This window comes from Melospiza georgiana, chromosome 9 (genome assembly GCF_028018845.1).
Source record: "Melospiza georgiana isolate bMelGeo1 chromosome 9, bMelGeo1.pri, whole genome shotgun sequence".
Lineage (NCBI taxonomy): Eukaryota > Metazoa > Chordata > Aves > Passeriformes > Passerellidae > Melospiza > Melospiza georgiana.
In genome coordinates this window covers 22,525,066-22,537,980 of record NC_080438.1, presented here as the reverse complement: position 1 = coordinate 22,537,980, position 12,915 = coordinate 22,525,066, and the positions used below count along the sequence as shown (strand labels likewise).

The following is a 12,915-nucleotide window of genomic DNA, read 5'->3' as shown; positions in this document are numbered from 1 at the left end:
ACTTGAGTGCTGATTTAACTCCAGTGATGCTCTGTCCCCAGGCTGGAGCCTGTCTGCACTGTGTGTGCAGTGAAACCTAGGACTGAAACCAGGCTGGGGCAGGAATGGATTGTTGCAAGGTCCTTCGTAGAGCTTCAGTTTTGTATTGTAATTGGACCCTAGAAAATGCTGGTAATTACACTGTGGGCATAAGGATCAAGTAGTTTTCTGTTTGTTTGTGAGTTTTTAATATTCTCCCTCAGTTATATTTGCCTTCTAAATATGTGCTAGAAATTATGCCTATGCCTGCTGAAAATATTTTTAAACCTACAACCTTGGCCCTGAATCCTGAGCTCTGCTGTAATAGCTGGTCTCTCTTACTAGTTTCAAACTTGGCTAGAGTCACAAAATAAATGAACTGTTTGTTTCAGCTTAGCCTCTCGTGGAGGTTTGTTTGCATTATAAAACCATGATGCAGTTCAGCAGACTTCCAGTTTCTAGAGTGGTGCAGCAGGGCTAATGCAGGTCTCTTCTGAGGAATGTCAGTTCTAGTTTGCAGGAAGCTCATGCCTTGACAGCACTGGCTAGAGCTGGGAATTATCCTGTGCAGGGGAGATGAAATGAAAGCAAAATGTCATGTAAGTGAAAATAGAAAGTATTGGGATTTTCATGTTCAAAAGCACTGTTGTAGCTAAGACTGTAAATTGAACCTAAAGACTTGTCCCTTAAAGTATTCAAAAAGACTTCAGGTTCAGGATGAGCTGGGCCAAACATAACCCAAGCTCTGGTATTTGTAGCTACCTCATCTGTAAATATTTGGTATTGTCTTCCTCTCAAGGACAAGAGGCTAAGGTATGGACAAACCAAGGAACTTTTCTCTGTTAGGAGAGCAGGTGACAGCAGCTGAGAGCAAAATTGTTGAGTGCCTGGTTCTCTTTACCTGTTCAGTTGAAATTCTTTGGTTTCATTTTTAAGCATTTTTCATTGTTTTTATTTTTTTTCCTCCAGGCTAAGGACCTCAGTCAATTCAGTCTTTGGAAGAGTTCATTCTTTACATTTCTTTGAAGCCCTTCTGAAATTTGCACAGTACTACAGTGAAGTCTTCTTCCCCCTTGAGTTATTATTTTGTGGAGTGACTTGCCAGCATCATTCCTTTAATTCCTTTATGTTTTTGTAGTGCTGGCTGTTGAAGCTTCATCAGACTACAAGTTTAGATAGTTAACTCTTGGCAAATGACTTTTATCAAAGCTTTGGCATCTTGTTCTTCAGAAAAAACCTTTTCAAATTAATAACATGCTTCTGCCAGATTTATTGCTTTCCAGGCTGAGTGCCTAGCGACAGTCTCTGTGTCTAAAAATGGTTGTTGTTGTTATTAGGGCCATCTTTTAGGAAATTGTGAGTTTGACATTTGAGTGCAAATATGCACATATTTATAAAGATACTGGGGACAGAAAACCTCTTAGCAATGAGTTGAAATGTTTTTTGGAAGGATCTTGTTTTATACTCTGAGGTATAAAAGGGATGCTGCTGAAGTTGAGGAGCCTAACCCATTTTTATATCTGTGAAATAGAAAATGTTAATTACTGGCTAATTATGCCACCTGTTAGTTTGACACGGATGTTTAGGGTGTAACTTGATGTGCTCTTGTGGGGTTTCCATCTTTAAATAATTGCAGGCTCGGGCGCTGGTTTTGAAAGATAAATCTCTAATTAACCCAATTAATGCTGATAATAGTTGTATTTATAGTAATTTCTATGATTAAACAATCAAGGCATTCATTCAGTGAAGAAACTTATTTTAATATAATATTAATATGGATTTTTTTTCCTTCAAGGTGTGTTTTGGTAAGCAAAGAAATGTAGTAGGGCATGAAATGTTCTGAAATTGTGCTTTCTAGAAATGTGAGAAATGGCTGAATAGGGCAGATATGCATTTTGAGAGGTGAATTTTAGAATTACTTTATTCTTGGCATTTTTCCTGAATAAGGGTGTCAGAAAAATTGTTCTGGAAGCTAAATATTTATTAGCAAATGTGTTTTCTAGTGTGTAGTGTCTTTTAACTGTCTGTTGAGCACAGCTTAAGAGTTTTTGAGCTGAACCTTAATATGAAAAAAACCACCCAACAACCTTTTAGTTGGTTACAGGATTTACAGGATAGTCTTGGATTCTGTTCAGTGCACTTTAATTAACCATACAAGGTAGTAAATTAAAGTACCTCAGACTGACTTGACAGTCAATTAAACCTTGGTTGATTTCATTGAGAATGTGATCATTAGTGTAATTGGCCAAAATGACAGGAGGCCCACTTGGAATTGTGCCCACTTGAAATTTTCCTCTAATTCTGTGTATGCAATCCTGGGCAAGATAATGGAGCTGTATCCTAATATTTTCCAAGGATTTTGTGTAGCTGTCTGGAAAGGTAAACTCTAGCAGGCAAAAATGAAGGAATGGGTTATTTGGGAATCCAGATGGCAAAACCTTTTGGGGTTTTCTTTTGTGTGAAGTACAGTGAATTGCTTCTCTCATTGTGGAATTTGTACAGAGTTTTGCAAAGTTCACCATGTGATTTCAATCAAAAGGATGTGTATATGTGTGAGGGAGATTTTTTTCCTTTGTTAAATAGATGCAGAAACTGTGTCGAGGCCATCTTTTGTTAATGGTATCTGGATACTTAAGAGATTTAGGCTCCACTTGTTTAATACTCATCTAACTTGGTCTGTCTTCCTCTGGTTAAAACAGCAGCAGTCTTTCCTATTTGATTTTTTTCATCTTGCTTTGCCTGAGAACTTCTAGTCTTTAGTTTGCTGGGTTGCAGTGTAGATGTGTTTTCTCACTGGATTTACCCTCAGGTTCTGCACTTTCTGTGGGGTGGTGATCCTGGGGTACCCTGTGGTACTGGCTTGTCAGGTTGTGCATTTCTGGGGGCAAATGTTTGCCTCCTTCCATGGAAAGTGTCTGGTGCATGTGGGTGCTACTCTGATGGAAATAAGTACTAAAAAAATTGTTCTTCCAATTACAGTAGGTTTTCTGGTCAGTCTTCAAAGATGGCATCTTCTGATCCAAAAAATTGTTATTACCATGGTTTCCTCTGTCTGTTCTCCTTCCATAGACAGTTCTTTCTTTATCTCCATGAAAAGTAACCAAAATATAGCTTGTCCTTTTCAGATCAAAAGGAGTTATTTAAGTGGGCCTTGGAAACTCCCAGGCATCTTGTCTGTAGCTGAGGAGATTCTCTGGGCTGTTTTTCTCAGGCTTTATCTTCCTGTGGTGCTTCTGTGCCTTTTCCAGACCCTCAAGGCTCCTGAGTCAAGAATATGAGATCACAAACTGGATCCTGATCTGCTGTGTGCCAGTTGGCCACTGGAATCTGAAAAGGGCAGTAAGGTTAGGCAGGTGGGAGTCTGCATACAAAATTCTGTAGGGAAACCACGATGTGGGATTTGATAGAGATTAAATTTTCATATTCATGCCTTGGTGAGAGTCCCTTATACCCACTGACATCCATTTAGAGAGGTGTTAAGATGTTTGAAATAAACACCCTTCTTTTTTGGAGCGGACAACCCCAAATGAATTCCAGCCAGTCCAGCAGAGCTTATTTGTGACAGCAGGGGAGGGCTGTGTGTGCCTGATGTGCTGGCACAGAGCATCTCTGAAAGACACACTGCATGCAGAACATGGCTGTGGCAGCACTCTGTGTTTTCAGAGGACAGCTGCTGTGCCTCTGTTGCTGAGATGCTTTTCAAATGTGCTGCATTGTTCATCTTTGTAAATAGAAGTGTAATTGCCTGCTCTGTGGTTATTTTGCCCACCTTTTAAAAAATTATTTTTTTGTTTCCCTCTCCTTCTAGTGTTTCATCCACCCTTGGGGAAAAAAAAAAGTATCTTCTTTGTGACTGCTCGCTTTGCTCAGGCTTTATAGGTGTCACTAAATTGCTGTAAATGAACAGTGAAGTTTGGAGTAGATGAATAACCTCCTAAGTCTAAGGTTTAAAGAAAAAAAATAAAATACCTGTGTTTTATAATTAAAGTTTTAAAATACCAGTATTAAAAATACCTGTCAAACTTGCCAGTCCAAGCTGAATTTGATGGGCTCCAGAGTCATCCTGATTACTTCATCATCCTCTTAAAAAGAGAAAAAATTATTACTCCCCCTCCTTTTCCCCCCCTTTTCTCCTACTTGGCAAATGTAGCTTGTTTCCTGTGTATTTCAGTTGAACTGAAATTAATATACCTTTAAGAAATACCTTTGCTAGGAAAATTTGTCTGGCAGATTGTTATAAGAATACTTTGAAGCAGGATTGTTGGTTTTTTTTTTTATTAATTTGAGGGCTAGGTGTTCAGTGGGTATAACTTTGTGTTCCTACCAGGTAAGGAATTGATCTTGGAATTCAGAGCTCATAAATGGAAGCTTTAAAAACAAGCTTTTGATGCTTTAAGTGAATAACTTTCCTTATGTTGATTGAAAATATTTAAAAAGGTGTTTTATAGTTGGAGATCCCTTGTTCACTCCTGAAAGTGAAATAGTTTCTTGCTGTAGCAGTAGATTGGTTACCAGCTACAACTGAAGTAGAATAAAATGTTACATTTTTGGGGTTTCCTCTGGCTCTCTTGCTTGCTGTAGCAACCAGAATTTCAGTAAAAAAGAAAGGCTTGGAGAAAGGGAATGGAAGTTGTTTGTTACCAGTTAAACTTTGAGTTCCAAGCCTATTTGTCTCAGAATAGCCAGAACATAGGGTATTTCCATGTATCTAAAGGAAAAGTTCATTAGGTTTCTGTTTTCACTGTTAATGTGTGGTGGTTTGTTTTATTTCTTTGTTTTCTGTGCCCCTGCTTGGATAGCTTTGTTCTTTTCTTACTCTCTTAAATGGGTGTGAGCTTTATTGGAGTCCTGTCAAACTTACTAGATACCTTCACTATAATGGTAATCTCTATTTTTTTGTATTTCAGGATCCAACAAGAGTAGAGAAGACAGCACATTACCTAAGATGTGAGAAGTCCTCCCACAGTGAAATCAAATCTTGTTTTCAAAATGGACCGAAGTAAGCGGAATTCAATAGCAGGATTTCCACCACGCCTGGAGCGCGCTGAAGACTTTGACAGCAGCTCTGGAGAAGGGACTGCATCCCAGCTGGGAAGAGTTTGTACCTCTTCATACAGAGCCCTGATAAGTGCCTTTTCCAGACTTACTCGTCTTGATGATTTCACCTGTGAGAAAATTGGCTCTGGTTTCTTCTCTGAGGTGTTCAAGGTGTGTGTTTAGTTTTTTTTTCCTCTCAATGTTGGTTGCTTCATGTTTGATGATGAGAATGTACAAGACTGTCAGGCAAAGTGCTTTCCGCTGAAGTCAAATGGTAGTCCTTGTATTTGCTTCACTCAGAATGGGTCAGTGATGAAGAACTTTCAGGCTCCAAATATTTCTTCAGTCACTCTTTGAGCTGTTTTTTTTGTCACTTATAATTTATTTGAGGAGTTGCAGAGCTTTTTGGGAGAAAGAGGAAAAAGCTAAAAATAATTGCTTTATTTTTTGACCTCTCCCATGTCTTTTTGCATTCATGTAGTGTTAAACATGGCTGTTGATTCTCCCATATGTAAGTGTAAATGTCTTTAATTTAGCTGCTTTCTGGGTTTTGTGGGGTAGTACACATTCCTTTGGTAGTCTTTGCCTCACAACACTTAGGTGCATGTGTTAAGGAGTTCCATACATGGTTGCTGAGTTTGGAACCACAGATTTTATTGCACTGAAATTACAATGCAATAAACTGCTCTTCTCTATTTCCTTTGCTGCTTATGCCACACTTCTAGCTCAAATAATCAGAGATTGGTTTGAAGAAAATGATATGAATAAGAAAATCTGGTGTTGTCAGTGGCTTGCTACTATGAATGTGGGACATGGAAAATACCTTTTCAAAGCAATTTGACAAATGCAGTTTTATAGTGCTGTTAGTGTTTCTGCTGCTCTGACTGTTCTGGTAAGGTTTATTGTAGAGGAACAGGACATGGAGTTGTCTTTCAGGCATTGAAAAAATAGTCTATTTCCTTGTTCTAGTTCCTGACTTTCCATGGAGTTACCCTCCACACAGTTTTCTGGCATTTCACTGAAATGGAAACAATCTTACAGTATATTTTGTCCATTTCATGACAATTAATCTGGTTTTTTTATTGAAGTTAAACCAAAAAAACTTTTTATCCAGTTTTATTGCTGTAAATAGATACCTGCATTAGAAAATGGAAATTATTTTGATATTGCTTTAATACCCAAAGGCATTGAGATCTCCAGGTATATATTCCCTCTTGAGTAAAGGCGAGAAGTTTTTCTGTTCAGCTAGATATATGAAATTTTAGTTTTCACTAACACAAGTTTTCAATTCTTTCAAATGGCTAGACATGAAGAACTTTATTCAGGATGTGTAGGAGACTTGGTGCAGGACATTTCTTCATAAAGCCAGCTTTTGTAACAGTTGAAAACAAGGGTTTGTTTGGTGTTTTTCGTTTGGTTGGTTTTTTTCTTATTTTCCTGATTGGAAAACTTTCTGAATGTTAAATGCTTTAAAGTTCTGCATGTTACTGGAATTCATCATTACAGTTTCTATGGTGAAGCTGCTGTGCCATGTATAAAGGTACCAATAAGCTTGGGTCATGCCTAAATAACTAGGAAATAACAGACCTTGGTTGTGAGAATTTCAGAATTCAGGTGGAGAGGAAAAGGTAGCTAAAAGTAAAGATGAATTTCCAGCATTCATAGTAATTGATTAATTTGAGAATTTGTTGACTGAGAGAAATCCCTGGTAACCAGTTTATTTTTATGTACATTAAGAAGCCCTCTAATTCTTTAAAAACCTTCCCCTGCTATTCTCCTTTGCAGTGAGCTAAAGTAGACATCCCAAGGAGTTGGATTGAGTTGGTGGCATTACTGTGAGAGCTGTGGTGGTAGTCTGAGTATCTGGTGTCTGTTTTCACAGAAACAACCACAGTCCCCCTGCAGGCAGAGACTGAGTGATAAACTCTTTTCTTTTGCATCAGTTTCGACCAGAGCTCTGCAGTTCTGCCACGAGGGGTGAGGATGCATTACAACTTTATCACAGATGCAGTTCCAAAGTCATTTAAACAGGTTTCTGTTCTGCTGCTTTATCAGCCTGACCACCTCTGTCATTAATCCTGCTGTGCTGATGATCAGATTTCATGTGAGAGCCTTGATGTGCTTCCAGTAAAGGGAGCCTCGTGGCTTGCCACAGTTAAATTTCACTCTGATCTGCAGGCTCACAGCTAAATGACTGAAGCTGAGAAAAATCCAGGATAGTTCTAAACTTACTGTGTAAGTTATTTTACAGGAGCAATGAAGCCTTCCCTTTAAATGATCAAAGGTGTCTCAAAACCCACCACATCTCAGAGCTTTTTCAGTCATGTATTTGTCCATTGTTTTGTACCATACATTGGGCTCACTCAAGTGATTTAGCAAAGAGTGCTTGGACTATTTTAAGGGTTTGAGATTTTTGTTTTGCTATGTAGTTGACAAATGTTTTTCAGTGATTTCTTCCCCTCTATCCTTTTCTATGGAAACTTCTTTTAAAGTACAGTCTGTTGTGAGGGTTAGAAGTTGCCTTCTCTTAACTTGTGAATAAGAGTATGTTACATCTCAGATGTGTATGTTAATGGTCATATATGCTATAAATGATCTTTTAACATTTCTAGTGCACCTTTATTCACAAATAAATCAAAGTCTGTGGTTTATTCAGAGTATTAAGCTAGTGTTTTGATTTTGTTAGCCACTACTATAACACTTTGAATTCTTGTTCAACTGAATACCAGATATTATGGAAACTAGTTTAGAAAAACTGAACTTTGCTAAAATATCAGCAATCTAGTTTGAAGCAGCTGACTGACCAGTGCCTGTTCTAAATTTCAATGGCAAGTGCAGCTGAGGTTTGCTTTTAAGATCAAGCTGGGCAGAGACTGTTTGTATAAATGAACAGCCATGATCCCAAACCCTTAAACTGTTGGGAAAACCAGCTGATGAATGTAAGGAATTGTGGGGGAATCCAAGCATTATACTGAAATGAAGTATTGCATTAGGAAATAGTTACTATTAATTATAAAATGTATGTTTGGAACAGCAGTCAGACTAAAATCCAGGATGATCTTCTATTCACATTTACCTTCAGGTTCAGTGCTAAGTATTCAAGTTGCTGTGAATTTCCTTCAGGTGTTCTTTTTGTCTCTGCATTCTGTAGCTGACCTTTTAAGAGAGACTGGAAATACTTGTGACATTTTAGTGTTAAAAATGGACTTTCTGCAGTGTATTATTTGTGTGCACATGAGAACAGGAGTCATTGATCCAATATAGAATTGTACAAGGCCAAGTATAAATACAAAGAGAGGGCATCATACTTTTGGATGTCTTAAGATGGGTGGTGGGTGCAAAAGGATCAGTATCCTCAAGGTGTTTGTGCTGTATGTGCTTATACTGTGAGGCCTCCTATTTGAATATCCTGGATTGATGTTCCCCAATTCATTAATTAGTTGTTAGTCTTTATTTGTGTGGTCTAATTAATGTTCTCTGACTTTGGAAAGCGCTGGCTGATCAGGAAAGGTGTGCCTGTCCAAATACGTACCTTGTACCTGAGGCTGGGATCCTGTTTCCAGTATTTATTTAATGTCTTCAGGGTGTTTAGAGATAAGCAGCATCCAACTGTCTAATGTGAAAGGAGAAACGAGGCTGGAGCTGTGCTCACAGGTGTTCTGAAGAGCACATATATAATTCTTTTTATCAAGTACTTGTAATGCCCTTAGGATAAAACTGGTAAATCTGTCACCTCTAAACATACAAATAATAAATGATACTAGATAGTGTATCTTTTGTGATATTGTGTGTCATGGGCACATTGTCATGGTGGTGGGCTTGATCTCTGGAACATCTTGTTCTAGGCTGTGGGAGGTTTAAGAGATATTACTGATCTGGCTTTCCCAAAGTGACTCAATGGAAAGTATTTTTTTTTTTTTGGTACTTTATGACTTCATTACTGTTCATATTAACATTTGTCTCTGTGTTTGTCTGTTATTTTGCAGGCCTTGAGGAGTCAAGTGCAGAAATGTTTAATGTCACTTTCTTCTGTTGCCTCTGACCTAGGTTTGACAGGGCTTAACTAGAATAACAGTGCAGAGTAGGAACAGAACAGTAGAGTAAGTGAGGGATTAACTCATGAGATTTCAAACCCAAAAGTTGTGAGAGCTCTCTTGAACAAAAAAAAAAGAATATCTGTCTTGGTGGGCATGAATATCTGTATCATGTTATACTTTGCCTATAATGTCTTATAGTTGAACTCTGTCTAAAAACAAAGACATTTTAACCTTCTCAATCAGTTAAGGCTTGGAAGAGTTACTGGATCATCTACACACATTGCACATCACCTGAGGTCTTTGAATTTTACCAGTAACTGGAATTTTGTCTAGAGCATATATTGACACCACATACAGCACAGGTGCTCCTCCCTTCCTGGTTTTTAAATTCAGTTCTGAATTGGAGATCTCAAAGACAATACCATGCCCTAGTTTTCTCAACAATAGCATGTAAAAACCATCCTCCAGCTTTGTCTCACACTCTTATAATGCATGTCACTTGTTGCTGTCATGGCACATTAGTACCTTATGTTTAATGGGTGTGGACCTCCTGTTCTGTAGCCTTAGTCCTTGTTTGCAATGAAGGTTTGCATTTGGGTATGTTGAATTTTGCTCAGATAGATTTAAGATATGAAGTGGCCTTCACTAGTTAGTGAAATAACACAAACAGGGTAATGGTCCAAATGTAAAAGTTTTGGATTTTTCCAAAGTGGCAGCTGGAAGTGGCAGCTTCCATCAGGAGGAAGGCAAGGCAGAAGATTGAGGTAGAGGAGACCTGGCTTGGTTCTTGAGGAGGCTCCCCTGTCTTACCCTGCTTTGTCATGTCCAAGTGTATCTTCAGCTGGCCCTGGCCAGTCTGTAACATGTTGTAGTCAGTTGTGGCACAGAGTCTGATGCCTTACAGAAGTCTATGTATAATGCTATTGCAAAACATGTACACATTTTGCTTAATCAGTCTTATTACCTAAATTGAAAATTAATGTAAATCTAGGCAGGGATGTTGTGAGAGCTACTACAGTATCCTTAGCTAAGCCAGGCATAAGTATTTCTGCTCTGTTCTTGGCAGCTACTTTTGGCTTGTCCTTTAAACTTCCATCATAAAAGATTCTGCAGCCTCCTTTGGTGTATCCAAGCTATAATTTATTATTTTTAAATGATCCTTTTATAGATAGAACCTCCCAGTTTGAGTTGTTTCTACAGCTGGTCCTTCCTATTTGCTTATTGACTCTACTAGCAACTCATTACTTACAGAGGTTTCCATTTTCCTGTGGCATTTAGTCAGAAGAGTAACATGTCTGTGAGTGTGTGGAAGGAGGGAAGCAGATATTTGAGTAGTTATAAAAATGAGCATGCAAGGAAGGGAATGCCAGTTCATATTAAAAGGAGAATATTACTACAAATAGGACATGGAAAAAGTACAGGAAAAAAGGCAAGGGAGCTGCTGCTTGGTTTTCAGCCCACGCTCAGCAAAATCCCACTGCAGAAGGTGTTGGAAAGTGTCAGAGTTTGCAGATATTTTCCTGGACTGGAATCTTTATTAACTTGTATTTTATCAGATAAACAGGCACTGCAATAATTGAACTGTCAAAGTGTTTTAAATCTAAATGTGAGTCTGTGCATTATTGCTGGTCTTTGCAGGATGGCCCTTCACCTGCTTGAGCTGGAAGGGGAGAGGCTCCTGGAAAAGGAATGGTACAAATTTATTGAGGAATTGAGAAAGCATCTGGAAGAACTGCTTTCCATCATTTATAAATGCTTTCCTCATACCTTCTCTATCTACAGTGATTGTCACTTTGTCTTAAGGAACAAAGTAGTAACACTGTCAATTTAGAAATTTGAAACACAACAAAACCATCTTTCTGCATAACCTGTAGATTTTCTGGTATTCAGGTTAGAAGTACTCAGAGAGTAGCATTGATAATGTAAAATTTCACTGGGAATCTCAAATCTTGCTCATGCTTTTTCTTTGTCCTTATGGCTTCAGTTTCAAAGTTCTCTCACTTTGTCATGTGTTGATTTGAACATTTGGTGAAAGGTTTGTACTGGGAAAGGATCTCGTTTGCCTCTGGAATTAGCAGCCTCATCAGAGGCCTAAATGTAAATGTCTGAACACTTGAGTGTTTTTCAAAAACTTTGTAAAACATTTGAGGTGAGATCACACAGTATCCATGGTATTTGTGATACTATTTGATAGGCTTAAAAGATACTTCATTTAAATTATTCTATTAAGTATTAACTTTCAAGTTTTAGGCTTTAAATACTTTTTCAGCATTGGATATTTGACTTTAGAGAAGTTGGAGAACACAAGTTGCTAACACATGAGAACAAAGAAACAATAAAACTTGGTTTAATAAATAGAGAAGTGATTCAGTGGATGACTTTAGTCTTAATGTGTTTGCTGTGTAAAAGTTGTCATTGCAGTGCATAAACAGACTTACAATAAGGAAATAATTATTTGAAGGTGCTCTTCAGTGTAATGACAAAGGCATGATAAAGCCCAATGGCTAAAAGCTGTAATAAGAATTGGACTTATTTTAAAAAAGCATCTATGGGATGTGCCTTACCAACTAAAAAATTTCTCTTTCCTGTTGCTTTATTAGTGATATTTGTGGCCATCTTTACTATTTTTTAGAATGTTCTTGATTAAGTTTGGTAAAGTGTTGAGGAAGTTGTAGCTTTCAGCAGTATAATACCACCAAATTTGGAAAGTCATGGTCTAGACAATTGGAGTTTTTAAATTGAAGAGTGGGTTTTTTTTTTCCTCTTGAAACTGCTGTAGCCATATCAAGTGAAATGAGATCCTTCAAGGTCTGCTTATGACACATAGTGGCAGAAGCCATCTTTTTAGGGTGGAAAAGGAGTAGGGAATGAGTAAGTGGATCATTGTACATTTTGGTTTTGCAGATGTAATATTTGATCTTTTAGGCATGGGAAATATGCTCTGTGACTGAAAAGTGACTCCCATTTGACCCAGGCCTATCTTCCCTCCCTCAGGTGTAGAACCATTGTTCTTGTCCCTGCCCTTCCTGTGTGATGTGATGCCAGTTAGAAAAACAGACAGCAACTCTTCTTGTCCATCTATACCTTTTGGCCTAATTTTTTATAGGATTGAATTTTAAGCTGAAAATCTTTTCCTTTTGACTAGCGAAGGAAACTCACCTTCTCAAGGTGACAGAAGTAAGTTATTGGAGGCTAAAGGTCTCTCCTGTGAAGTTATGGTGCTGAAACAAGCTCCTAATTGTTTGGGAATACAGTCACTGTATTATGTAATCTGACCAAGGGGGCTAGAATAACCCTGAAACTTCACTTCAAACTCTGGGGTTTTATTAGCGAGGTGATTCTGATCTGTTTCTTTCTATTCTGGTTCTTGTCAGGAGTAGGAAGCTTCACCATTGTGGAACTGAGGGATAAATGCAGAACTCTTGTGAGTTGGATTTTTCTCACACTGATGTGTGAAGTATCAATCCTTTGGACTCCTTTGGAGCTCGTCTTCCAACTGCTAAGATGATTTGTATGGTAACCACTTAACCAGACAGTTGTCTTCCTCTTGCTAATGTGGTTTTTTTTTTTTTTGCTATTGAGGTGCCAAGCTGCTGTCATCCTAGTCTTGTCACTTAATTAGCAAATGCTTTTACGGGGCATAGGCTACAGGGAGAAGTAGTAATAAATAGGCTGTGCTCCAACAGATCATTAATATAGAAATTAAAAACCTCATCTGTGTTGTTAGTCTTTATGGATTGCACCATCGGGGCAAAATACTCACTTCCTCCCCACTTAACAATGCTGAATTTTAATGACATTTGCATATATCTGAAGTGTAGAG

At 38.1% G+C, this 12,915-nt stretch overlaps 1 protein-coding gene across 1 annotated transcript in view; it reads left to right on the top strand.

Moving 5' to 3' along the window:
* The window catches only part of TESK2 (testis associated actin remodelling kinase 2), a 73,509-nt gene that overhangs the window by 2,724 nt on the left and 57,870 nt on the right, over window positions 1-12,915 (top strand). Inside the window, exon 2 of the mRNA XM_058030169.1 lies at window positions 4,926-5,226. Coding sequence (XP_057886152.1) covers window positions 5,008-5,226 — 219 coding nt within the window. The 5' untranslated portion in view covers window positions 4,926-5,007. The remainder of the gene's footprint in view (window positions 1-4,925; window positions 5,227-12,915) is intronic.